The sequence below is a fragment of the Rhamphochromis longiceps genome, linkage group LG18, assembly GCF_057381845.1.
Source record: "Rhamphochromis longiceps isolate RC_006_pf linkage group LG18, R_longiceps_female_GT1.1, whole genome shotgun sequence".
Classification (NCBI taxonomy): Eukaryota; Metazoa; Chordata; class Actinopteri; order Cichliformes; family Cichlidae; genus Rhamphochromis; species Rhamphochromis longiceps.
The window spans coordinates 24,039,402-24,065,763 of NC_140574.1; the positions used below are offsets into that span (position 1 = coordinate 24,039,402).

The following is a 26,362-nucleotide window of genomic DNA, read 5'->3' on the forward strand; positions in this document are numbered from 1 at the left end:
AGGCAGAGCTCATAGTATGTACTGTACGACCATAGGCTGGAAGCACACGCTGCCATTGGCCACCCTGCACTTAACGTCACATTGTCTCCGCCTTGATCATGCACTGTTCACATGCTCAACACTGAATGAATCTGGACTGCGTGTTGCTGAAGTGCAGCCATCCAAAAGAGATCGTTTTCACAGTTTGTGCTCTAAACATTTCAGACGTATCTGCTTTTGTCTCATTGAACCTCTTCAAAGTCAGACACTAGACCAAAATATGACAGACAAACACAATTATCAGCATAGAAACCCACCAGACAACCTACATGCAAATAATTTTACAATAATGTTTAATACCATATATATCCATATATAGTAATGGAGGGTCCTACACCAATGATACCAAGGTAGCTATACTTTATTATTGTTCAGTGTATTATTCCAACTTTGTTTTATTGATTTCAACAATGACATACAAAGTTAGCAACAGCAAAGTCACTCTTGATTTCAGAACAGTTGTATGTCCATTATACCCTCCAACCCCCCAACCCAAATTCTCCCCCTACCAGGTCCACACTAGACAAGACACTGCAGAGAACCAGTCTCTGCCCACACACACACACACACACACACAAAAAACAACATCTCAGGACCCATACACATAACAAGCATAACCCCCAAAAAACAACAACAACAACCCCCCCCCCCCCCCCCCCCCCCCCCGCCCCGCAAAAAGACAAACAAACAAACAAAAACAAACAAAGCAAAAACAGAGAAAACAAAAGCAGAGAAGGGACCAAACAAAACAAAAAGAAAAACAAATAGATAAGGTATAAATGAGATTTTAAAAAAAACCAAAACATTATAATGTGGCTTCGCTCAGTTCACTTCAGACTCAGGAAGTAAAGTAATGGTGTCCACCAGCAAGAGAAATGATTTCCAGATTTTGTTAAATTGTTAAAATAGAACCTTTTAGAGAGAATCTAAGTTTTTCCAACTTTAAGTTAAAGAGTACATCTCTCACCCAATGATCATGAGTTGGGGGGTGGGGAAGCTTCCACTTCAACAGAACAAGCCTCCGAGCTAGTAAAGTGGTAAAGGCTTGGGCCTGTTTGAGGGGGCCAGATAAGTTCAAGTTGGGAGGAATGCCAAAAATTGCAGAGAGTGGGTTAGGAATTGTTCAGTGTATTAATTCATAGTGGTATAACTCTGCATGCCAGTTGGGTGACCTAAATCTTTTATTAATTAGACTCCATATTTGACTTGTAACATTTAATATGTAAAGTTTAGGTATATTAATTTTCAGCCATGCATGTACATCTATTCATGCAAATTGGCTAGTTCAATCACAGTCTTAGAGTGCTGGCTACAGAGCATCAAACAATCCAGCTCTGACTTGCAATCATATTTTGGCTTTTTCAAATGAGCTGGAAAGTCTTTTCTCTATCAGGTCTTAACCAAAACTGCATGGTGTTGAAAGCCAGCTGGTGATTTAATAATGGCATTAGCTACATAGCTTTGTAATTGGATGTACAGTATGATAAGTTGGAGTCATGTGCAGCGTTCAAACTGGAAACATTAAAACCAATAATGTCATGTCCTGCATTAGGAAGGTTATATGGAGTAACCTTTCTAATGGCATTTAGAATGATTTAGTGTCTGATGAAAGAGGGTGGTCTGCCTCTTATCTCATTAAAGAACATTAAGGTCCAATAAATGCCTTCAAATTTATATATTTAAAGAATATTTTGATGAAAAAAGCACTTTGTAAACAGAATCTCTTTAAGAATAATGTGTATATTTATTAATGACAAGGTTTTTCTCTCGTGACCTTTGACCTTAATTTGGAAGGGCATTCAACTGTACAAATCATACACAAAGATGTATCTGTAGTATCCCATGTTTTTTGCAATTATCATTCATTACTTACTTTAGGAATGGGGGTTTTTTTTCGTATTTTAAAATCGTGCACTTCAGTGGTAAATGGTGGTGTGTGTTTTTTTTTATTTACTGCATTATCAACCACTCTATTTTTAAGCACATTAACACAGAAGGTTTACTTGATCTGTCTTAGTTGTAATTTGTGCGAGGATCAAACGTGCTTCGGGATGATGTTTTGTTTATTTGCTGTAGAACTATCTGATTCTTTAAATCGATATTTGCAGTACAAAGTAAAAAGCATCAAAATCACTCTGATGCACTGATAAACATGGGGTACAGTGAAGTTCCACAGCAGTCATGTTTCTTGAGTATAGAAGAAGTAAGCGATAGTTAGAGAGGAAGCAAAAAAGTTAAAAGCCACAAAATGCCCTCGATTAATGGACACAAACCTTGTAAGACAATGGAATTATGCAAGTTTTTATAGGTGATCCCAAGGCCTGTCAGCACTGCAGGGTAGCAGCATGTCTTCTGGACATGAACTCGTAATAAATACTGTAGGATTGCTAAAATACTGTAGGATCTTAAATGGTCAGCAGAAGTCAACAATTGGTCAACAAACATAAAATGAACCTATTCCCCCAGGTTCACTGGATGCTGAATATAGATTTGCACGGTGAATAAGGCAGCGCAGTCAAGTGACCTTTCATTAGGACAAGAGCATATCAGAAAATGAGAGAAACTAAATTACTACGTTCCATTAGCACTCACGAGGACGCCTGCAGTTTAAGGGATCACGAGAATGAAGTGCAGCAACTAAATTATACTGTTATTGACGGCGAATCGCTGTGAATAAGTCTGTCTCTCCCTGGCTGACTGTCACACCTCACTTCTCTCTCTGATGGCTGAGATTAAGTCACAAATTAAATCTCTGCTGTGTCATATGAAATGCATCAGACTTGTTTCAGAGCATTATTTTACTTGTGACAGCAGAAATGAGTCATAAATCAAGCAACTATTGCAAAAACTCAAGGAGAACCAACACACATTATTTTAATGATAGTAATAGCTTCCCCTTTGAGGCTCTGTCAGGATCTGGTGGACAACTCTGCCAAGTCAAACATGGAAAGCTACCTGCTGTGACGACCCCTTGTGACAAGAGGGCAGCTGAAAGTAGCTTTTTACTAATAACTTATACATACTTTAGAAATACTGATAAGTTATATAACTGTTACTTTCACACAATTTAGCATCATGGCTACCCAATTTATAAAGCTAATTAACTTGACAACCAAACTATGTTAAGTAAATGAGTTGCAAGCCCATGTGTGTGTCGGTCTGGGTTAAAGTCCACTGATGCATGTCTCATGACATCCCATGCATGCACAGAGGTACTGTAGCATCTCATGATCTGTGCTGAACTTTGACCAAATGGATGGGTGGGAAATGATAGAAAGGCTCTGAAGTGTGTGCACGCGTGTGTGTGTGCGTGTGTTACAACCCCCGCTCTCATTAATGCTTAGACATCACTATCACCGCGACAGACCCCTTTCACTATCAGTGTTTGGGTTCAAAGGAAGAGGCAACGATCGAGAGGATTAGACAGGGTGATGTGACAAAAATAGATTCTGTTTAAAGAAAGGTTAAAAATTACATTTGGACGCTGCTATTTTAGGTTACACCATATTGGGAAATTGATAAATCAGAGTATCAGTCTTGAAATTTGCTACAATGCAGAATTACATTAAGAATAATAGTTTCAATACAACAAAACATATCAAGAGTGGACCAACATAAAGAAAGCTACTCTTTCTTTATGTTTTAATTTCCTCATATTTTGACATTGAATGTTTTTTCACTTGTATTCAGTCCTTGTACCTGACCTTTTTTTTATAGATAAATAATAATACATTTTATTTTCAGGCTCCTTTTGAGGCACTCAGTGACATCTTAAAAGCAATTAAATATCAAAATCACAACATGCATAAAATAAGAGATGTAAAACATCATCGAATGAAATAGTCAACAATATAAAAATCAAAAAGAGTAGCAGGTCAAGATTTAAAGGATTAGATTGTTAAGCCACTTAACAATGACTGTCAGGGACCAAGCAGTAAAGCATAAAGTACACAGGTGTTTAATTCAAAAAAGGGGCTTTATTGACCCAAACATATGAAAAGCCATTTAACAAAGACAAAACTTAAACAGGCAGAACAATAAAAGAGGTCAACTCAATAGACTAAACTCAAGATAATAACTAACAAAACCTCAAACAAACATAAGATAAACTGGGGGAACTTAAATACTGGTTTAGCTAAACCAAATGGCACACACGGGGGAAAACAAAATGGCTGCCATATAACCAACTAATACGAAACAATTAAACAAACATGAAACACCCCCCAGGCAAGGAAGCATGTGGTTGTATCCAATTAGGCTGTCAGTGATACTTCAGCTCTCCCAGCCCTTTGCCAGACAGGAGAAGCCAAACCCCCGGTAACATGTGTGGCATGCCATCACAATGACCTATGAATTTTTTACACCACTCTGAATTTAAGCATAGGTATTATTAATCTCTTGATCTCTTCCACAGCATGTCTTTGGTCTTGTCTTCCTTTCCTCACGTCCAACCGGTTACAGGAGATGGGCGCCCCTCCTTGAGTCTGGCTCTGCCGGAGGTTTCTTCCTGTTAAAAGGGAGTTTTTCCTTCCCACTGTCGCCAAGTGTTTGCTCATAGGGGATCATCTGATTTTGGGGCTTTTCTCTCTATTATTGTAGAGTGTTTGCCTTACAATATAAACCACCTTGAGGCAACTGTTGTTGTGATTTAATAATAATGGATTGCATTTATATAGCGCTTTTCGGGACCCTCAAAGCACTTTACAATTCCACTGTTCATTCACTCTCACAGTCACACACTGGTGGAGGTAAGCTACAGTTGTAGCAGACTGACAGAGGCGAGGCTGCCATATCGCGCAATTGGTCCCTCTGGCCAGGGAGATGAAGTGTCTTGCCCAAGGACACAACGACCAAAACAGATCGAACCGGCAACCTTCCGGTTACAAGATGAGCTTCCCAAGCCCCTGAACCACGGTCGCCCCAAATTTGGATCTATAAAAATACAATTAAATTGAATGAATCAGTGTTGTGTCTAAACATAATAAACAAAGAACCAGTAGCGGGCCTAAAACACTATCTAAAGTAGAGGGACTGTATTTTAAAGTCATGCACAAATTTTATATACACAATATTAAAAGTACATTGTTGTTCAAAAGTCTTGAGCCAAGCCTCATTTCTTCATGTTTTATGAGGAAAATGGGAAATACGTGCAGCAATCAAAAATGTGCAAGCATACCTGAAAATAGAGTATATGAGGCAAAAACAGAGTTCTGACAATTAAAACAACATTTGGTGTGACCACAGGTTTTCCTGTCATTTTTCATGTCAAGCTTTTGGCAAATACCTTGAAATTGTATTTTTGCACCTTGTTGGTGTACAAATGTATATTTATTTCTATTTCATGTCAGTGGAATTGGGTTACATTTGGCTTTTTCATAGATTCAACTAAAGAAAAAGAAACATCTAGAGATACCGTTTGAAATTGGATCTTTGGTTAGCTTTCTTTTAAGTGTAGACACAACACTGGTCCATCCCTTGAGCTATGTACCTTTGTATGGTTGAAAGATTCATAGGTCAGTAGTAAGTGGCTTCATAAACAAATACATTCCTCTGAAGATGGTCAGCTACAAGGAATAGATTGAGAAAGAGCGATAAAAAAAAAACAGCCAGTCTAAAGAAAACCTTTTAAAGTCATAAAGCCTGAAAAATTATTGCTCAAGACCACTTAAAATGTGCAAGAAAATCTGACTCCTTTAAGCAAACTATAAAGAAATGGGGGGTGGCTCAGCAATTTTGCATCATACTGGTATTTATATGCTCACTTAGGTTTTCCAAAGCACTAACTTGAGAATGAATATAGGGAAGTAGGGAAAACAACTTTTTCTTTATAAAAGTAGAAGGAGCAGCACAAATTTTAGATACTTAACAATAAAAGTAGTCTACCTCAGAATTATTTTTTGCAGGTGTCAAATGGCTATTTTTAGGTGTTGTTTCTGGAGCAAATGTTGAATTTCTTTGGTTGCGCCACATCTTCATCCCGTTTCCACAGGTTGGTTTAGCTTTCAAGATTCAGCTACAAAACTGAACAAGCCATTTTGACTGTTACTCATATATTTTATCATGACACGCAAGCCTAGAGTCCATAAATCAAATTTACCCATGTTTTTCCAAGGCCCCCCTCAAAACCCCTGTGGAACCTTTAAAATTTCCGTGGAACGAAATTTTGGAATAACAGCGCCACCACCGGTGGACCAGGGAACAATCTGAGAGGGTTAACTAAATGCTGCCACCTAACGGTTTTATTCTGACATAGTTTAATACAGATGTTTCCAGGACGAGATTAATAACTGTTCCGTCATTGAAATCAAACAAGTAATGATAGTTTAAAAGGAAAACGAAAGGAAAAGGAAACTGAAACACTTTAATAAAAAGTACATTCAGAACTTGTATTGTTGGAACTGTAGAGCATTTAGCCTGGTTTTCTAATCGATAAAACGGTGTGTGCCATAACAAAATGCTCGGAATATATATCCCTTTCGTTTTAAGTTTCTTTGTGCTGCTGAGTAACTTTGAGTTAATAAACAAAAGACATTATATACACTATCTTTATCATCAAAATTTTCAGCAGTCCCACTTTTACTTACTCACTCTGACAACATATTCCATCTATCCCTATTTTGATACTATGTCCCCGAACATGTATGTAAACATGTAGCACTAAAACATTGCTAATGACGATGAAGGCACCATTGTGTCACGTGACTAATCCACAGCTGAGGGATACCGAAGTAGGCTTGCCCGTTGCTAGTCAGTTAGCCTCGTTAGCTGACTCCAGTGATCCTGGCAGCCGTGTATTTTCCGCACTAAAAAAAAGAGAAAATTACCCCAGTGATTTGCACTACCAGCCATGGAGAGGATGCAACGCACACGATCGTCTTCTGTATCCCCTTCTATCGTCAGCTTCTGTTTAGACGTCAATGTCATAGTTTGTAGCTAGAGCTGTCCAGTTAGCTCAGCTAGCTTGTGTCTGGCCAACGCAGGGCCAAGGCCAGCCGAGAAAAGGCAGGCCGTCGGGTGAGTATATTTACGGTACAGCCTGTTTGTGTTTTTGACCACAGCGATGGGACTTTCTATACAAGTATCATATCCCAGCTTGTTCGCTGGCCTCTGGTTATGTTCTGTACACGTACGTTGCTTTATTAAATAAATTAGCTTTCGTCGGCGCTGCATGTTAGCGTTACTGTATCGGGGATATGGACATGTACGGCATAATTAATGTCAGCTGGGAAATTTTAAGCAACTCAGTCATGTACCAGAAATAGAGTCGGATTTTGATCTAGCCTTTGATGTGTAACGTGTCGATAACAGTACTAAGTCATCACGGTAACATCAGGAAGCTTGCTTTGTGCACCTTTAAATACACGAGTATATTGGCACACTGTCTTTTGTGATTTGTCTTTAGTCTTTTTTTAAGGCAGCTACATAAGATTGTGTTGTTGACTATATCACATTGCACGACTATTGCAGGGACAGGTATGGGTAACACACGGCCACCCTGATCCCACTCCTAGTGTCCTTAAGGTCTATCTAAAATGTATATCTACACCGCAGTGTGCTTCCCTCAGAGTTTGTTGAAGCCAGTTACTAGTTATTAAGAGACATCATTTTTTGGAGTAAAATATTCAAACGTTTTTTCAGGGCTGCAATTCACATCAGAACCTAATATGTCACGTGTGGCACTTTTTGAAAACCATATGACATTTGTTATGTGTAAGTTGAAGCTGGGTTAATATTACAATGTAATTCGTTTGATGAGAAAAAACAAAAAATCCATAAACATCTGAAAATTTAACAATATTAACAAGTTTAAAAACTACCAAAATGTATATAGAGAGAAATAAAAAATTTGAAAAGTCATAAATATGTAAACAATTTTCTGTTTAAATGTGTTCATAGGGTGGTGGTTTGTGGTATGCTGTGTTATTGTACATGAGAAAAAGTGACAGGTTAAAGTATTACAGTATTTCTGATTATTCTGTATTTTAACATTGCATTTTTTATTACACTATTATAACATGTTTTTGTATGTATGAAGTCTTAATACTAAAAAGAAAAACCAAGGAAATACTTTTTAGAATCATTTTTGTTATCAATAATTGATGGGATAATATCACTAGAATTCATAGGCCTGCTTTGAATCAGAATAGCTGTAAAGCTTTGCAGGCCACTTTGAATGAATGATGAATTGAATTAAAAGTAGCCAACCTTGGTCATAAATAAAGTATACAGCAGTCTAATAGCTTTAAATATAGTACAAGCTTTTATGTTATTCCTTTATTTTTTTAAAAAGGTTTTTATGTAATTTTGGCTAAAGTCCAGCTGCAGATCAAGAATACCAGTGAGCAGTGTTGGCAGTGAAAGCTGACATTTATGTGCATTTATATGTGCATGTATTCATGCTAACCATCACTATTCCTATTCGGGAAAATTAAGAGCATAAAGTAATAATCCAAGTCAACCATACTTTGTGTCTTCATCTTTTCCAGCATCCACTAGGCGGTAGCTTTGTAGGTGGAGGAGAAGAAGTGGAGTTGGACATCACCTTTTGGATCAGAGCTCCTTTCAAATTCGCCTCCGCCTTCATCTGCGTCGCTGTCACCTTCAGCTGACTATGTCTTCGTCAGGCTGCTGTCACCTACCCGGCTCCCTTTGTGATTATTCTGGCACTGCCGAATCCGATGCCTCCAAGGATTCCGAGGAGACTGACTCCACCGCGCAGGCCCAGTACATTGCCAAGGTTACGGCTAAAGATGGCCGCCCACTCTCCACCGTGGTCAAAGCGGTGAGCTCACAGAGGTAAGGGAGGGAGAAACACGCATGGTAGCCAAATAAATGTAGCGTAATTAAACTGTGTATATGTTATTGTTACTTTTCTGTCTTCAATGCTCTGCTGTCTCTCGCGCAGCGACGTGGGTATGTGTCGGATTTGTCACGAGGGAGCTGGAGGAGAGACGCTGCTCTCGCCCTGTGACTGTACTGGTACTCTGGGTAAAGTGCATAAAAGCTGCTTGGAGAAGTGGCTGTCATCCTCCAACACCAGCTACTGTGAACTTTGTCACACTGAGTTCACTATTGAACGGCGACCACAGCCACTCACTCAGGTTAGAAAAGTTTTACTGTGTGAATTCATTTCTCTACTTTATGGTTTTTTTATAAAAAGCGGTTAGTGTGTGGGTTTATTCTGGGCGCTCCAGTTGCCTCCCACTGTCCACAAACGCTTGTTAGGTTAATTGGTGATTCTGAATTGACTGTATGGCTCAGTGCGAGCATGAATGGCTGTTTGTTTCTTTGTATGAGACCTGTGATTGACTGGGTGTATCCCACCTCTTCCCTAATGTCAGGTGGGATAGGCTCCAACCTCGGTTCAGTAAGAGGCTAACGAGATGGACGGCCATGAGCTTTGTCTAAAGCAAGGAGATTATTTCTTCTTTTGCCTTGTACTGATATTTTCAGCTTTGTAAGCATTTGGAAGATTTCATTTATGCCATTAAGTATCTGTGCCAGCAAGTAACATGTTTAGCAAGTGGGATCATTTGCGTGTACTGAGGATTGTTTTGCTTGACCTTGTGTGAATAGTGTTCGGTTAGAATACTCTTTTTATGGCTTTATTAATTACTTCATGCAGGCAGCTCACTCCTCTTTAAAGCTCATTCTTGTTTTTATAATCTAAGACACATTAGTTAATCATTTAATGTGCTCGATTCAGGCGTATCATCGACCTCCCCATTTTGGTCTTTTGCAGTGGCTGAAGGACCCGGGCCCTCGCAGTGAGAAGCGCACTCTGCTCTGCGACATGGCCTGTTTCCTTCTTATCACACCCCTGGCAGCTATCTCCGGCTGGCTGTGTCTGAGGGGCGCACAGGACCACCTGCAGCTGAAGAGCAGACTCGAAGCTGTTGGCCTTATTGCCCTCACCATCGCCCTCTTCACTATCTACATCCTTTGGACACTGGTAACCAATTGCAGAATGTTTTTTTTTTGGGGGGGGGGGGGGGGGGGGTAGATCCAAGTGTTTATAAGGTAGTTTAGAAATCAAAGCCCCTTTTTTAATAGTTTCGATATTTAAAGCTTTGATTTTCAGTTATGATACCAAGACAAGCACACGTCCAGGTAATTGTTCTTACCTTGATTATTGTAGACATTACAGTATCGTTTCTGGGTACAGCTTCAGTCAGTTGTGGAGACATGTGAAGGCATGTGGAGTATATTGTGGCCTGGAGCAGTTTATTTGAGTGTTGGAACAGAAACAGAACGCCTGCACATACATGCATAGCTGACTGCGAATACTGACAATAAGTTGGCTTTATTCTACACCTTTCGTTAGCTGGAGTTTTTAACAGGGTCTAGAACTGGGCTTTGGTAAACTAAATGGCTTTTTTTTTTTTTGAAGTGTTTTCCTTTTATCGTTATTGAAAATGTAAACTGACTGTGAAAGCTCGGCCTTTCTACTCAGGTTTCAGTTCCCTGTCGTGCAGTAGTTGCTGTGCAGCATCTGTACTACTCTCTCAGATATCTTTGTGCTAATTTTATTGATATCTGTCTTTCTGTCCTTTGTTACCTCTTGTCTCGCCCCCTCCCTTTTTCTTTTCATTCACTCTCAGGTGTCATTTCGGTATCACTGTCAGTTGTACTCGGAGTGGAGGAGGACCAATCAGAAAGTGCGCCTGCTAATGCCCGACATGAAAGGGGCACACACTACCCAACGCTCGGTGCCAACCAAGTCGACCAAGAAAATGACTGACGAGACCATCGTATGAGTGCTGAGCAGGGGCAAGTGGAATATTTAAAATAGAGCCCGCTGAAGCACTCTCTAAAAACAAAATTAATCATATTAATGAACTTTTGCACTTCATATGGACCATTCTGAGGGAAGAACTGCTTTTTTTCCTCCCCCTTCTGTTTTCTTTATTAAAGCACTTGATGTAAACTACTATGGTATTGGCTAGCCACAAAAGTGGTTTTGAACTTTTTGAACTCATTCAGGAGTCGTTGTTGATGAAAACGAACAGTGCCAGGATGCGAATGCCTGGACACATGGAAAATGGACTAATCAGCCGGACTTTAAGTCATTGTCACAAACTTATGAAATACTAAGACACAAGCTAATGTAGCAGAATATAACTGATTCAGCATGCTACTACAGTATAATATGAAACATATTCACTACCTATAATTCCCCCAAGCCCCTTCACCACGTATTTAGCTGTTTTGGAACAATGGGCAAGCAATAGCCTGGCGGAGGATAATAATCAAAAAAAAAAACAAAAAACATTTTTTGACAAACTCTGTGAATAATCTTTTCTTTTGTTCTGCTTTTAACAAGTAGGGAGCGACATTTGTTCATACCACTGTCCTTGTCTATAATCTGAACCCTTCTTCATTTTTCCAGGAAAATCTTTTTTCTTTGTTCTTTTTTTCCATTGCTGTCTGAAGAGTGGAAACCAAATCACCTTCCTGTTGATGCAGGTCTCGTGTATTAATCACACTTGTCACGGGGGCCAGTGAGCATTGTAGTATATGGGATAACACTAACTCCAGCTGGTGGATGGCAGTGCAGTAACGTACAGGACACGAGTGTTGAAGGTGTGGAATCATGTTTACATTTTAATCGGATTATGTTTCTTCTACTGTCATAAAAGTGCATTAGCAAACAGCCCTGCTCCACTTGTAAATGCACCATTCATCAATTGAGCTGCCTAGCAACGACCAGTAGTAATGTCTTACATCACAAGTGATGCAATTTTAAAAAGAGCAGAATATAGCTTTGGGAAACGTGACATTAATGGATTAAAAACACAGGTGTACCAGAGCAGACTGGTGCTTCGTAAAGGTCCACAAAGGCAAGCGTGTTCTGAGATGTCAGTCGATATATGCAGCATTTGTTAGACAAAGTATTTTGTGTTATTGTAGTCTTCTTGCTGCAGTCCCCTGGAAAATTGGGTTATTGTGCAATAAAACATGAGGGACTCCTGGACTCGGATGTGGGTGATCTTTGTGCTCTCTTTTCTTTTTCTTATTCCACAGAGAAGATGACTGAATAAACTGTGAGTTATACCACAATCTAAAAATGAACCGATCTCCTGTTTAATATGTTTGTGTTGGGAAATTGTGCATGTGCATTTTGTACAGTGGATGTAACCAATGATCGAAAGTACATTTACTGAAGTACTGTCTGAAGCATATATACTTCCTTTTTAGGCTATATTGTACTTCGCTATATTTCAGAAAGGAAGTTCACTGAACCTGTTTTTCATGCCATAGTTAGGGTTTGACCTTAAACACATGGTTTTAAATATATTTATTTGCCAAGTAATACAGTCGTGGTTCCCAACCTGTCTTTAGACACCCCCTCACCACCACCAAATAAAGAAGTGTTTAGCTGTTTTTCAGACTGAAAATGAGTTAGTGGTTACCTTAAATAGCGATTTCCTCTTTTAGCTACTCAGATGACACAATTTAAATAACTCTTTCAGACCTGTGTACACCCAGTGTACACTTATTTTTACTTCAATTCAATTTTATTTACGCATATAGTAAAAAGCCTTTCCTATTGTACAGCCAAGACCTTACAATAATACCCGACGTTCTTGGATCACTTTCCCGTTGCCTTTAGAACTGTGTTAATTCAGTGTTAACTCTTCATGGCATAAAGTCAACATGTAGGCTTATTTTGTTAATCATTTGGTACCAAGGCCCCAAGTGTCCCAAGAAAATATCCCCACAACATTACACCTACAACACCAGCCTGAACTGTTGATCTGAGGAATGATGGATCCATACTTCCATGTTGTTTTCCCTGGCATCTGTATGTCACAGCACAAATTGAAAGTCAAGATTTTTCCTGCTGTTTTTTTCTGCTGTTGTCCAATTTTGGTGAGCCCGTCCTAATTTTAATCTAAATTTCCTGTTTTTATCTGACAGCAATGGCACCTGGTGGGCTCATCTGCCACTACTAGGTTGGACATGCTGCGTGTTTAGAAATGCTCTTCTGCATACTTTGTAAGATGTGTTTATTTGAGTTACTGTTGCCTTCTGGCTGTTTTCCTCTGACCTCAACAAGACATTTTCTTCCAGAGAACTGCCACTTATTGGATATCTATCTAGAGATAAATAGTCGCGTGGGAGAATCCCAGTAGATCAGCAGATTCTGAAATACTCAGACTGGCCTGTTTGGCACCAAAAACTACCTTTCTTCACTAATTCTGATGCTTAGGTTGGATTTCAGCAGGTCATCCTGACAATTCTCTAAATCACAGGTAGGCAACTCCAGGCCTCGAGTGCTGGTGTCCTGCAGGTTTTAGATGTGTCCTTGAGCCAACACAGCTGATTCAAATGGCTAAATGACCTCCTCAACATGTCTTGAGGTTCTCCAGAGGCCTGGGACTGTACTAATCATTTGATTCAGGTGTGTTGACACAGGGTGATATCTAAAACCTGCAGGACACTTGAGGCCTGGATTTGCCTACCTCTGCTCTAAAAGCTGCCATAGTTGAACAGGTATACGTAATAAATGGCCAATGAATGTACAAAAAGTAGCTTCAATTTTACCCGAAGCAGAAGTTAAACCCTGCTAACAAAGGCTACTGATGCATCAGCAGTCAGTAATGTGAAGTGAGATAGTGGTCTAGACATTCAGCATGTCACTTTGTGTATATTGCTAAAAAAAAAAATACAGAGGAGGCGGTAAATAATATTGTAAAATTTAATTTCATGGCATTAATATAATGTGTGTGAGCAGACAAGCTATCAAAATCAAAACAGAAAAAGAATATATTTTACACAAATGAAATAAGCGCCAGCAGCGTCACAACCACTTTTGAGATGACTGAAGGAGGAGGAGAGAAGCCCAAAAACAGGACTGCTGATACAGATCAAACAGGATTGGAAACCCAGACCTCCAAGTGTGTTGCATTAACTGTCAAACAGGCAGATGACTAGGCTTATAAGGTGTCAGGAAAGGCTATTCTGCTACGCCGTCGGGGTTAACTGTGGCAGCTGCTTAGGTGGTACCTTCAGTCCTGTTTTTGCACTTGAATGTAGCAGACTGTTCCTGGGTCAGATTACAACTTGAAATCAATTCAAACACTTCTCTCTGAGATTGATCGTTAGTGGCATAAAGGAACTGCTTCCACTGATTTCTAAAAAGTGCAGATTCAGACAACGTTGCATCCCGAGCAGATGGAAGCATGTCAACACTGTCGATTTCAATTAATAACTGACCCAGGTAAGGAGGGGACCGTTGCAATGGGTTACAGGTTCTGACAGCACTGCAGTTTGCTTCCTCTCTGGCCATCTGTGGTCGGCGGCACGCTGATGTCCACCACGTTGTTTCCCGGGGACTCGTCATGGGCAGACCGCTCGGCAATCTGCTTCTGCGATACGATGCGGTAAATTTCTGTTTTTTGAAAAGATGAAATGGAAAACATCAGCTTTCTCTCTCAGTCTAAAAGCTTGCATAATTTACCTTTAGAACCACTAATGTGGGATGTGAGGTGGTAGTTTTACAGCTCCTCACTCGGTACCCGACTAATACAGTTTATTATAAAAAAAAAAAAACTTTATAAAGAATAAAAAAGTTAAGCTACCAAAACAAACTATCCTCTCTGAATCTACTGCATATCAACCAAAGGTTTCATGCCTCATTGTGTGTGTGATTTGATCTTTTTTTAATATTCTAGTGACGTGTGGAGCTCTGGCATTCAACCTCCATTCACAAGCACACCTACCTGTAAGGATATTTTTGAAGGCTTCTTCAACATTTGTTGAGTCCAAGGCTGAAGTTTCTATGAAAGACAGATTGTTCTTTTCTGGGGAATGGGAAAGAAAACAGATTTAGTAAGAGTGAAACATCACTGTACCAATAACCTTTCTGCAGCAGTACCTGCAAAAGCGCGGGCTTCGTCTGTGGGCACGGCTCTGAGGTGGCGCAGATCACTCTTGTTGCCAACCAGCATGATGACGATGTTGTTGTCGGCGTGGTCTCGCAGCTCCTTCAGCCAGCGTTCCACATTTTCATATGTCAGGTGTTTGGCTATGTCATACACTAGCAGCGCTCCCACCGCTCCTCTGTAGTAGCTGTAACAGTACCCAACATGGATGTTAAGAGTGAATTCCCTTCGTTGATTGCAATGCAGAGGCGACGTGCAGATGCATGTGCACAACGCTACATCGGACTCACGCTGAGGTGATGGCCCTGTAGCGCTCCTGTCCTGCTGTATCCCAGATCTGAGCCTTTATCGTCTTGCCGTCCACCTGGATGCTGCGCGTGGCGAACTCCACCCCAATGGTGCTCTTGCTCTCGAGGTTGAACTCATTTCGTGTGAATCGAGAGAGCAGGTTGCTCTTCCCCACACCCGAGTCTCCAATTAACACAACTGTGAAGAGAAAAAAGAGAAGATGATTGTATTAGTGTGGGATGGGAGAGGCAGCGGATAGGCCCTGTGTTCTCAAATCCAGGAAATGTTACAAAGCAATGGGCAGCACAGCGATGTGGTGGTTAGCACTTTTGCCTCAAAACAAGGTCCTGGGTTCAAATCCAAGTTTAATGTTGTCCTTTGTCTGAGTTCTCTCTGGGTACTCTGGCTTCCTCTCATAGTCCAAAGAGGTTAATTCTGATTCTGTAGGTATGAGTGTGAATAGCTGTCTGTCTCTGTGTGTTAGGCCCTGTGACAGATTGGCAACCTCTCCAGGGTGAACCCTCCCTCTCACACTATGATAGCTGGGATAGGCTCCAGCTCCACCGTGACCCTGAAGTGGATAAGTGGAAGAAGATGGATGGATATAAGGCAATGACTCTAAATCATGGTGTCAGTGGAAGCCTGGGGCTTTCTATTTTTGTAAGGCCAAAAATCCTTTCTGAATAATGAAAGAAATGACAGAATAAAACGCTAAAGTCAAGATGCTAGTGTGTTATAACTCAATAGTGTTTAAAAATGTGTCGGTTTCATTTATCTTCATCACACATTTAAACACGAAAATAGCATTTTTGGGCCTTCATATACCTGATGAAGGTCAGATGGAAACATAAATGTACCAGGGTACAGTGTGCAGCAGTTCTATGTAACTCTTTTTTTAGAGCCTATGTAATATGATTGGGTTCTCTGCCACATGTAGCAACAAAACAACTGCAAAGCTTGTGTACAGACAAAAAAAAAAATCATCCACACAAAAGAATGCAGGTCTTGTACTTCCTGAGGGGAGGTCCACTGTAAACAATGATGTTGTGATGTGTGAACATTCTATATAAAACCACCAGGAAACGAAACAATACTATCAGCCTTTTTTTACACTGATGAAAATACTAAACATGTGATAAACAAAATAAACTGCTCATTATCACACATTTGAAATGATTGTGACATTTCACCAATCCAGAGGTTAGTCGGGGTAAAACACAGTCAGGGCTGTGATATGAAACAAACCGCTGAGAGCACTGAGGTAACCAGGCTTTACTCGGTTTATTCCCCTGTCCTTCGACAAACGGAAAAAAGAGCCGAACTTTGTCCCTGACGACATCACGCTGCTCCGGGCTGCAGGAAGCTGATAACAGGCTTCATCAAAACCTGAATCGACAGTTTAAGGCCGCCTTGCCCTTCCTGTTTCGGCCGTGTACACAGAAGATGGTTGGAGCATAGAGAGAGAGAGGGAGAGAGAGAGAGAACCCTCGCCTCCGGCAGATGCCCTATTCATCCCACAGAGGATACTTTGTTACATCTAAATGGCCTTTTGGCTTATACAGGCCTGGGATGTTAATGTGCCACAGGAGCTGATATCACGATCAAAGGAAGGCATTCTGGATCCATCTGAGAAGATAAACACTGACCCGAGTCTGGAGTCTGGTACCGCTTCAGACAATCCACCAGGCCCACTGCCTGACATGACAACAAAAGACATTAAGCTGCTGCATTTACAGTGTCAATAAGACTGTCTGAGGACCATCCTGATCTGGCGATGAAGCGTATTGATCAGTAAGAGGTAGAGGCTAAGGCCTTCAATCAGCCTCATGAACAGGATTGAGAAAAAAATTAAATATGATCCAATAAAGGTGGAAATTCTCCAACGTGCAATCATGCTATGCTCGGTTATTTATATATTTTTAAAAAGCTGAGCACACGCAGGGTGTTGCGTCCTTTACCTATAAATATAACTGCGGGCGCCGTAATGTCACAATGACAGCATTATATTGTAATAACACGAACCGACTATCATCCGGGCAGTTTCCCAGAAAAAACTCCGTTTCCTTTAAAAAAAAAATGCACACAGCTGCTCACAGCACAGACACAGTAAGACATAAAGCATTCATAAAGCTCTGCTTAGTCGATGCGAGCCTGTGTAAAGGGGAATGCAGTCATCTTTTTTTTTCTTTCTTTTCTTTTTCTTTTCTTTCTTTTCTTTCTTTTTCTTTTTTACCTTTGAACAAGAAATCGTATTCATCGTCTCGGTTCCCCATTCTAGACGAGGCCGCTGCAGCGCTTGTCTCCGGAAGAGGATGTGTGGAAAGTATGGGTATGAATTTTCGCTATATGCCAGAAAAATATGGTAAAGGTTTGTACTCAGACTCTGCGCCAGTGTTGGCTGTCAAGGCGAGCTGACCGCAGAAGGGGAGAGCTCCCAACTCTGCAGAGGGAGGGGAGGAGTCCCTGCAGTTCGCATAGTTTCCTCCGGGGGGCGAGCTTTACTGGTATGCCAGCAGATATCTACCATTCATCTGGTCCCCACATTCAGAGGAGTGTTTAATTCTGAATGAATAACAAGGTCAAGGCACGTTAAATTATCTTTAGACATTATGCTAACATTATGTGGCGCGTGTGAGAGTGTGTGTGCAAAACAGGGGTACTATTCACAGCACACAATAATATAATTAAGGCCAACAATACATTACTGGCTACTGAAACATTTTAGGAGATTCGAAAGCTAAATTTTAGAAAACGTTATGCTGCATAGAGAGAGAAAAAAGTGAGAAAATGGGGACTGTGCATTTACATAAAATTACCTAAAAGCCAATGTAGATAAAAATAGATATTGTAGATAATATGATATCTCATTTGCATAAAAGAGAAATGTGATAAGATGTGTATTTTTTAAATAAAATGTTTATTTTATGTAATTGTTTATTATTGTTATGTTCTGTGTCTTTAGATATTTTTGTAGACATCTGCACATATTCTTCAGTGGTGATTACACGTCGCATACATTGGTGTGCTTTCGCATTAAACCCATTTAGACCCTATGAGTCCGTGGCAAATATTTTTAGTTTTAACTACCAGTAAAATGTGTCTTTAAAAACACAAATTATTAGATTTTCCTCTAAAAACATAATTAATAGTTTGGGGGGGGGGGGGGGGGTGTATTTTTTTTGAGTGGCTTTCCCTTTAATGTCCTTCTGACACTTGGCCCCGCCCCGCCCACCAACTCTGCTCCAATTGGTCGAGCACAGCGTCAGCTGCCGCAGCAGGAACGCACGTGCTTCTCCGCGCATTTCAAGATCAAGATGGCAGCCTCCGTATGTCGGTGCTACGAGGTTAGTGAGATTCATGTCCTTCGTTGCAGTCGCCGAGCCTCGGGCCCGCTCTCTGGTTAAGGGAATAAACTCGCAAGGCTTCGCCATCAGTCTCTTTATGCCCGTGACGTGAACGCGCTTTAGAGTGTGTGCACTCTGGTGTGTTTTACGCAACTTGAACGCGAGATGTCCGTTAGAAAGGGCCTTGTTTCATCAGAGGCACGGCAGAGGCTTACTAATGTTATTTAATTCCTGGGGTCTTAAAATCATAGCATTGTATTGACTCGGGTTTTGACTCTGTGTGTCTGTGCTTGAGTGGCACATTTCATTTAAAATGCGACTTTTAGAAGCCTGCATGCAGTCAGGTACTAGAGCAAATATGATCAGTGACCTCGCTGCTATAAAACCACGAAAGCTGTTACAGTTTTAATTAGAGCAGCGGTGACCACTTGTTTTAGCTTCTGTCTCCTGACAAATAACCGAACCATCCTTTCAATATAAATAACTTGATCACGCTTCATTTTACACAGACAGCGAATATGGTGCGTTCGTCGTTTTTAGAAAGGGTCGAAAATTGTAATACCGTGTGTATGCCATTGTTATAAGCAGAGGATTAAACGCACCAAAACAGATCATTGCTGCCACAGCATGTTTCACCAAATTTCTCATGTTTAAATGTACAACCATCAAAATAAGTTATCAAATAAAGGACAGATATTAGCAATTAGAGGGGAAATCTATTAAGACTGGATCATGAATTTTGAATTTGTCCTGGTCAGGATGAAAATATCCCACTTAGGGCAGAAGACATTTATTTATTGACAGGATGATGATGTGCTGCATTAGTCACAGTCACCAGGTTTTAAGCACACTCATGGAACATGTTAGAGCTTCATCAAATGAAGGGATATATTTTAGAAGTATGGTATTATGTGCCGGTTTACCTCCCAGCTAACTATGACTGACTGATTCTGCCTGTCTGTTGCAGCTGATTGGCAGAAATGCCTTGGCTCTCAGCTCCCGGACTCTGGTCTCCTCAGTGTGGAGGGGAGATCATTACAGGTTGCAGAGGAGCCCAGGTGCAGCTGTGCAGGTACCCAACAACACCTCCCATTCACCCTCAAGATACTCATTTATTAAATCACTGCTAATGTAGAGTTGTGCCCGTTAATTTAAACAGTTCTTTTAACTTAAAGTGCTGGGATTACTTATCTTTATGCCCTTTTTTAGTTTAAGGTTTTATGAAAAGCAATGCATAGCTTCTGTATTTTTTTTTTCTTCTCTTTTTTCATTGTTCCAGTCGCAGCATGTGCTTAATCTGTTCACTCTATTGGTGCACGTGTTTGTCCAGCTAAAGTCCTTCTCTGTGTTTGTTATCAGGTGCGATATGCCTCAGGACGGAAAGGTTTTCTGGGAGAGTTTGTTGATAACCTTCGTCAGGAGTTCAGTAAGAATCAGGAGATGAAGGAAAACATAAAGAAGTTCAGAGAAGAGGCCAAAAGGCTCGAGGAGTCCGACGCCCTTCAGCAGGCCCGCAGAAAATATGTAAGAACATTAGCTGGTTTGATTTATATTATATATATAAAGATAAACATCAAGCTTATTATATTTAATTAGTTTTCTAGAATTTTAATGTTGTTTTTAAAAAATTTCTGATCAGAAATCGATAGAGGCAGAGACAGTGAAGACATCAGAGGTGTTTAAGAAGACCTTGGGCTCTCTATCAGAGACCGTTAAGGAGGTAAGGCCAACCTGATTGACAGCCCCAACATGAAAATATAATAATTTAATTTGGAATCGCACAGTAAGAGTTCACATTAAGTTGTAATGTTGTTAAAAATGCTTTCCAATTAAAAAAAACATTACGTGGAAATCATTAATAAAATGAAACCTGCTGTGTGCTTGCGTGCCATTTGGATCAAAGAGTCTCGAGGAAGTGAGTCGTAGTGACATCGGGAAGAAGATCAAGGAAGGTGTGGAGGAGGCCACCAAGACAGCCAGAGGCTCTGCTGAGTCTTTATCCAAGGGAGGAGAAAAACTGGGCCGGACCAACGCGTTCAAGGCCATCTCACAGGTCAGAAAACGAAACGAGACGTCTATAGATGTCCAAATTAATGCCTCTCATCTTCATCTTTTGTACGTTGTCGTTGGTATCCAGGTGTCTGCCAGACTTTATTGATGTTTTGACTACAGCAGGGGAGAAAATGGAAGATTTTGGAAATTAGCATTTAGTCGTTAACACATCTTTCTTCACAGGAACATAAGGGCAGATTTCAGACACCAGTCAGTTGTTGGTTAATTCAGGTCATATTTGGCAAATAGTTGTTACGTTCTGGGCTATAAAATGTTTACAAAAGCCTTCCTCAGCTGCTTTTTGTTACTGCTTTCTTAAGAAACTGTTTCTTTAGAAGCAGCTTAAACTTTGAATTTACTTTTGGATGTCATTAAAATTTTGGTTTAGACTCTGATTATGTTTATAATTAAAAAGTGCGAACTCTCTGCAGGGTGTAGAGTCCATGAAGAAGGAGATAGATGTTGGTGACGCCGGCCCTTACAGGGCTCCTTCTCAGCTGAGGAAGAGGAGCGATTTCTCATCTAAAAGTGCAGATGACGACACCAGAGTGTTCGAGGCCAACGAGTGAGTAAATGTTAGATCTCAAAACCAGTCCAATGACACAAGCTGTTGTACACCCACCTCTCTGATGCGGCGAATTATCTCCATTTTTAAATCTCAGAGAGGCCATGGGTGTCGTTCTTCACAAGGATTCAAAGTGGTCCCAGCAGTGGAAGGACTTCAAGGACAACAACGTAGTTTTTAACAGTAAGAACGTCTGGTTTTTCCTGCTTTGTGTGATATCTTTATATGTAATTTCTCTTTATGGCAGCAGGGGGCAGTAGAATGTTTACTGTAGATTCAATGATCAGCTAATAATGAAGTGCAGTCATGAGCTGTTTGCACAGGTGCAGAATGTACCTGCCGTAATCAGTGGAGACATGTCTAACCTGTTCAACCTCCATTTTTGTTTCATTCAGGAATCTTCGAGATGAAGATGAAATATGATGAAAGTGACAATGCCCTCATCAGAGCATCCAGAGCTCTAACTGACAGAGTCACTGACTTCCTAGGTAATGCTCCACCACATTCAATCCTGAATTTGGAGTTCCTTTTCTCTGTTAAAGCCTTTTATCTGATTGTTCTCGCCAGACCTCAAATCTTGTTCTTCTTATTTTAAAAAAAAATATATCATTTTTTATCCCAAAACCTATTAATCTTCTGATTAGTCAGGAATACTATTAACTACGTGCTCCATGGTACTGACAGATCTTCTAGATATTTGATGATGTTCACCAGCTTCGACGTTACACATTTAATTTGTGGTACTGAGTGTTGTTGCTGCTTCTGATTTTAGCCTTTGTTTCCTAGGTGGTCTCTTCTCTAAGACGGAAATGTCCGAGGTGCTGACAGAGATCCTGAAGGCAGACCCCAGCTTTGACAAAGATTCTTTCCTCAAACAGTGTGAGAAAGACATCATCCCCAACATACTGGAGGTAAACGGGTTCCTCCAGCCTCTGTCTGTGTCTGTCTTCACTCTCGCTGTTTCCGTTAATGCTTTTCTCTGTGGAGGTTAGGAAGAGACTTGATGAAAGTCTTGGTTCATTTAGCCTGAGTTTTCACTCTAGTTTGGATCAGATCCAGTAATGAATTTCCTGTCCTCTGTTTGAGTTCAGCTGTTAGATTACTGAGTTTAAACCAAGTTCAGCAGCTAAATACATCATTCAGATAACTGAGGGGATCCAAGAGCTTATGATACAGTTCTGTAAGTCGTGCATGCTTGTTATGTAAAACAGATAAAATGAAATAAAATGCTGTTTATGATTATATCAGGAGGAGAGCACTGAGTGTAGTTGAAGTCTTGGTTTAGAGTAGCAGAAAATGATCTCAACATGTTCTGATTTTGAATGAATTCACTAAAGTTTACTGTGCTCGGTTAAATATGAGATGTGGGATTTGCTAAAATAATTTGAGCATCCTGTCTAAAAGTCACAAGAATACCTGTGAGATTTGTTTATGTTTTTAAAGCTATAATTCGGTATCTTTGTCCTTTCTGCAGGCGATCATCCGTGGCGAGCTGGAGGTATTAAAGGACTGGTGCTATGAAGCTGTGAGTTATTAAACACCACTTGGTAACAAAAGCAGTTTCTACAGGTGTTGACATAATACAGGGGACACATGTGAAGAAGAAGAGCTTATTACGTTGTGATGTCTACAAAAAGACACAATCCTACTTTTTAGTAATTGCATTTTAGCTGGCATACAGTATGTGGGAAGCATGTTTTAATGCTAGATGTGTGTTACGTGTATTTGTACTCAGACCTACAGTCAGCTTGCCCACCCCATCCAGCAGGCCCGAGCTCTGGGGCTTCTCTTCCAGTCTAAAGTACTCGACATCGATAACTTAGATGTAAGTGCTCTCCCTGATGCTCGGTAACCATCATGCAGCTTGTATTACAAAGCTCTTTCCCTGTTTTCTGCTTTTCCCTTTCTCCTTTCATTTGTCTGTTCATTTTGTAACCCTGTGTTTCAGCTGGCGATGGGTAAGATGATGGATCAGGGCCCTGTGCTGATCATCACCTTCCAGGCTCAGGTTGTCATGGTGATTCGCAGCCCCAAAGGAGATATTGTGGAAGGAGATCCGGTCAGTCAACTCACGATCACTGTGCTAGAATAGGGAATCCAATGGATACCATCAAAGCTTCCTCAAGGAAGTAAACAACACTAAAAGGCTGAAATCAGATCAGTGGTCTATAACAGAGGCCCATTTTTTTTAATGTCTTTCAAATTTATGGGTTTGATGCAGCAATATTAACTTGTCTGATATCATCGGATTTCAACTGTTAGCAATGTTAGAGGCCTCAAATATATCATCATAAGCCAGATCATTTATTAACTCGCTACATTTAAAGTTTGAAGTCTGCAAAACTCTTTGAAATTCACTGTTTCTTCTCTTCTCCTCCCTCAACAGGAGAAGGTGATGAGGATGATGTATGTGTGGGCGTTGTGTCGGGACCAAGAGGAGCTGAACCCCAGTGCTGCCTGGAGGCTCCTGGACATCTCTGCCTCCAGCACAGAGCAGGTCCTCTAAGAGGAGGAGCAGGAGTACAGTGGCTCATCTGGGGGACACAAACTGAGATACAAACACATACCTGGAATAGCTGCACATCCTTTATACATTAAGTTGAACAAAGAGAGAAGAGGGAAACCCTGCTGCTGTGTGAGAGAGTACCATTTCCCCATTTGTACCCAGAGGATTTATGTGCAAGCGTGCATATTTGACCACCCTCTGACATGTAGATCCAATTAGCTTTGGAGATAGTTTATGACACATTCAGTTAAGTTTGTCTGTGCAGTCTTCTGTACTGGTACGCTCAGTGTTTTGGATTGCCTGGAGTATATATATACAGCATAACTAATTAATTTCAGCGTGGATGGACCTGCATCTTCACCAGGAGCCTGCATTGTTTCATCTAAGCTGCATAGCTCATCAATACTGGACGGCTGGTGGGCAGATTGTAAATAATCCTGTTATGACAGTGGAGGAAAATGGACATGCAGTCTGTGATATCTGTTGGTCTTTAGGGGGATGTTTTATACCTAAATTACATTGATCCCGGTTAAATAATGGAGCTGGAAGATGAAATTGTTGACTGTGGTGGGGACCTTTGAATCATCTGTGCACAGGAGACACTTTAATAGAGCAGCTTCAGTTTTACTTTTGTGCCCTCGGTGAATGGATTTGGGCACAATGTTGAGACTAGTGCATTATGGGTACTGTAGTGCATGTTAAAAGCATAAAAATATGCTTCAGTTTTTGCAGCAGATGAACCACAGCTGCCTCCTGTGTAGCATCAACAGCATTGAACAAGCAGCGACCAACTGAGCTGAGTTTGACAGAGAGAGTATTTTTTTCTCAGTCAAAGCAAACCAGCCTTTAAAGAATGTTTTTTTTTTGTTTTTTTTTTAGGGCCTAATATTAAAATATGAATTTTCAAAGTCACCTTGAAAGAACAGATGAGAGCTGCAAGGGCTTTAATGTTCTTCAGTGTCAGTGTTTGAAGGGCTACTGACGACCAGAAAATTTAAACTAAATTTTCAGATCCTTCAGTGCTCACTTTGTTGGTTTCTGCTTTGCTCCTGCTGGTTTTTACATAAGAGTAATGGTGAAATGAAAAAGTAAAACAAGGATAAAAACATACGACGTCCACCCTGTCATGCCGAGACAAGTCTACAGTTTACTGGGACTTGAAATCAAATTGAGAAATCGAGGAGATAAAGCTCCCAGTGGGACTCGTATCTACTTATTAGTGTAAGCTTATATTCAACGTCGTCATGCTTGTGAGCCGAAATGGGACCACCTTACTTTTTCCAGTCATTGAGGCAGCTTTGATGTTTGAGGAATCGTTGCACATTTTTCAGCTGAGCTGTTTGGTTTACATTTACGTGGCTTTGCGAGACACAAATGATGACGATGATTGACACGTATAGATATCGTTGTTCATGTAAGTAAAGATTACACACATTCTGATCGTACTGTAACGTTACAGCTTCATTCAGTTCATAATGAATGTCTTTAAGCTTCATGTTGTACCGCCTCTGTAAAGACGCTCTGAGTTTGTGGATGTGTGTGTTCTTTAAGCACAGCACTTCCCATTAAAGGTCAAACCGCACGAGGCGGTTTATTGCAATGTCCGAAAGTCATGGATGTGTCTGATGGCCACACCGTGCTCGCCTTCTGCTTCTCATGAGTCTTGGTTGTGTAATCCATCACATGGTTGCGATAGTGTTGAAAGAAACATGTGACATGTTGTGTTGGAGTCATTCCTGGTGATTAAAACAACACACTCGCCATAAAACATGCACTTTTATTTATGAGGACGACGGGTGAGAGGACTCGTATTTAAACGTTATTTTTTATTGAGTATGTGTATTTCTTTCTGAACTGAAGCCATGCTGTTTTGGACTCTGCTGCCACCACCAGTCAAAATGTGATTACAACAAGACACAACTGTTTCTCATGATCCCACATTAAATGCCAAAATGTCCCAGGGGAGAAGTTTCTGTGATTTGGAGAAACTTATTTTTTTGCCTGACAGATAGTGATGTTTGCATCTTGAGTTTGTTCTATGCAAACCTTTAACGGCAGTAATGATCACTCAAGGTTTGAGGCGCCACAGGCAGGACCTCAGTTTCAGTCATGTGTTGCTGTAAAAACTGTCCTTGTACATACTGTTTTTATTGGATCAGAATAAAGAGAAATTCTAATAGTTCAAGTCAGACTAGATTGCTTTACAGCGAATGACAGCAGACCCACGATGTATTCAGATCTCCTTTATTTCTCTCTGTGTGTCAGTCAGCAGAATAAAGAGTGCTGTATTATGATTTGTTTCATCCAGCCTCTCCCCGAGTCAGCACATCTGAATACTGTGTGTTTGTGCTCGAATGAGTAAATTAAAGTCTGCGCATTATGTGTGTCTGCTTTCTCATTTTAAAAACTGACCCGCTTTGATAGATGCCTATTGACACTGGTTGATAAACCTATAGATTTGGTAATACAGGGCTGATAGATTAGCTTCTACCCCGGGGTCAATATATCAGGCGGGCGGGGGCTGATCCCTCAGCTGTCTGTTGTGATGTACGAGTATGGATGTCCTCATATCAACTAACCTCTTTCAGTTCTTTGGAGTCTCCTTGCTTGTCTGACTGCAGCTGAAGCCTACGAGGGAACGAATAACCATACATGAAACGTCAGAATTATTAATGTATGA

General features: G+C 40.6%; 3 protein-coding genes across 3 annotated transcripts; 2 read left to right on the forward strand and 1 right to left on the reverse strand.

Annotated features, from left to right (window-relative positions):
* The first annotated feature begins 6,762 nt into the window (after nt 1–6,762).
* On the forward strand, nt 6,763–12,382 carry LOC146648322 (E3 ubiquitin-protein ligase MARCHF2-like). The gene is made up of 5 exons (XM_085389810.1): nt 6,763–7,053; nt 8,526–8,835; nt 8,945–9,140; nt 9,782–9,991; nt 10,641–12,382. The coding sequence occupies exons 2-5, from the start codon at nt 8,651–8,653 to the stop codon at nt 10,794–10,796; spliced, it is 747 nt and encodes a 248-aa protein (XP_085245936.1). The 5' UTR covers nt 6,763–7,053; nt 8,526–8,650; the 3' UTR covers nt 10,797–12,382.
* Nucleotides 12,383–13,727: 1,345 nt separating this feature from the next.
* LOC146648323 (ras-related protein Rab-11B-like) lies at nt 13,728–17,663 on the reverse strand. The gene is made up of 5 exons (XM_085388781.1): nt 17,449–17,663; nt 15,218–15,413; nt 14,921–15,114; nt 14,766–14,846; nt 13,728–14,434 (listed from the first exon to the last, which is right to left on the reverse strand). The coding sequence occupies exons 1-5, from the start codon at nt 17,486–17,488 to the stop codon at nt 14,289–14,291; spliced, it is 657 nt and encodes a 218-aa protein (XP_085244907.1). The 5' UTR covers nt 17,489–17,663; the 3' UTR covers nt 13,728–14,288.
* An 819-nt stretch (nt 17,664–18,482) lies between these two features.
* LOC146648324 (mitochondrial import inner membrane translocase subunit TIM44-like) lies at nt 18,483–26,062 on the forward strand. Its single transcript, XM_085389820.1, has 13 exons — nt 18,483–18,559; nt 19,527–19,631; nt 19,919–20,083; nt 20,199–20,279; nt 20,463–20,612; nt 21,043–21,176; nt 21,274–21,359; nt 21,572–21,664; nt 21,963–22,087; nt 22,651–22,701; nt 22,912–23,001; nt 23,125–23,235; nt 23,563–26,062. Exons 1-13 carry the CDS (start codon nt 18,530–18,532, stop codon nt 23,680–23,682), a joined length of 1,341 nt encoding a protein of 446 aa, XP_085245946.1. The 5' UTR covers nt 18,483–18,529; the 3' UTR covers nt 23,683–26,062.
* Nucleotides 26,063–26,362: the final 300 nt, after the last annotated feature.

Coding starts and splice junctions, on each gene's coding strand:
- LOC146648322 (XM_085389810.1), top strand. CDS start 8,651: ATGTCTTCGTCAGGCTGCTGTCACCTACCCGGCTCCCTTTGTGATTAT. Junction 8,836..8,944: donor AAAGCGGTGAGCTCACAGAG/GTAAGGGAGGGA, acceptor TCTCTCGCGCAG/CGACGTGGGTATGTGTCGGA. Junction 9,992..10,640: donor TCTACATCCTTTGGACACTG/GTAACCAATTGC, acceptor ATTCACTCTCAG/GTGTCATTTCGGTATCACTG.
- LOC146648323 (XM_085388781.1), bottom strand. CDS start 17,488: ATGGGGAACCGAGACGATGAATACGATTTCTTGTTCAAAG. Junction 14,847..14,920: donor CGAAGCCCGCGCTTTTGCAG/GTACTGCTGCAG, acceptor CCCATTCCCCAG/AAAAGAACAATCTGTCTTTC. Junction 14,435..14,765: donor CTTCAAAAATATCCTTACAG/GTAGGTGTGCTT, acceptor TTCAAAAAACAG/AAATTTACCGCATCGTATCG.
- LOC146648324 (XM_085389820.1), top strand. CDS start 18,530: ATGGCAGCCTCCGTATGTCGGTGCTACGAG. Junction 19,632..19,918: donor GCCCAGGTGCAGCTGTGCAG/GTACCCAACAAC, acceptor GTTTGTTATCAG/GTGCGATATGCCTCAGGACG. Junction 22,702..22,911: donor AGGACTGGTGCTATGAAGCT/GTGAGTTATTAA, acceptor ATTTGTACTCAG/ACCTACAGTCAGCTTGCCCA.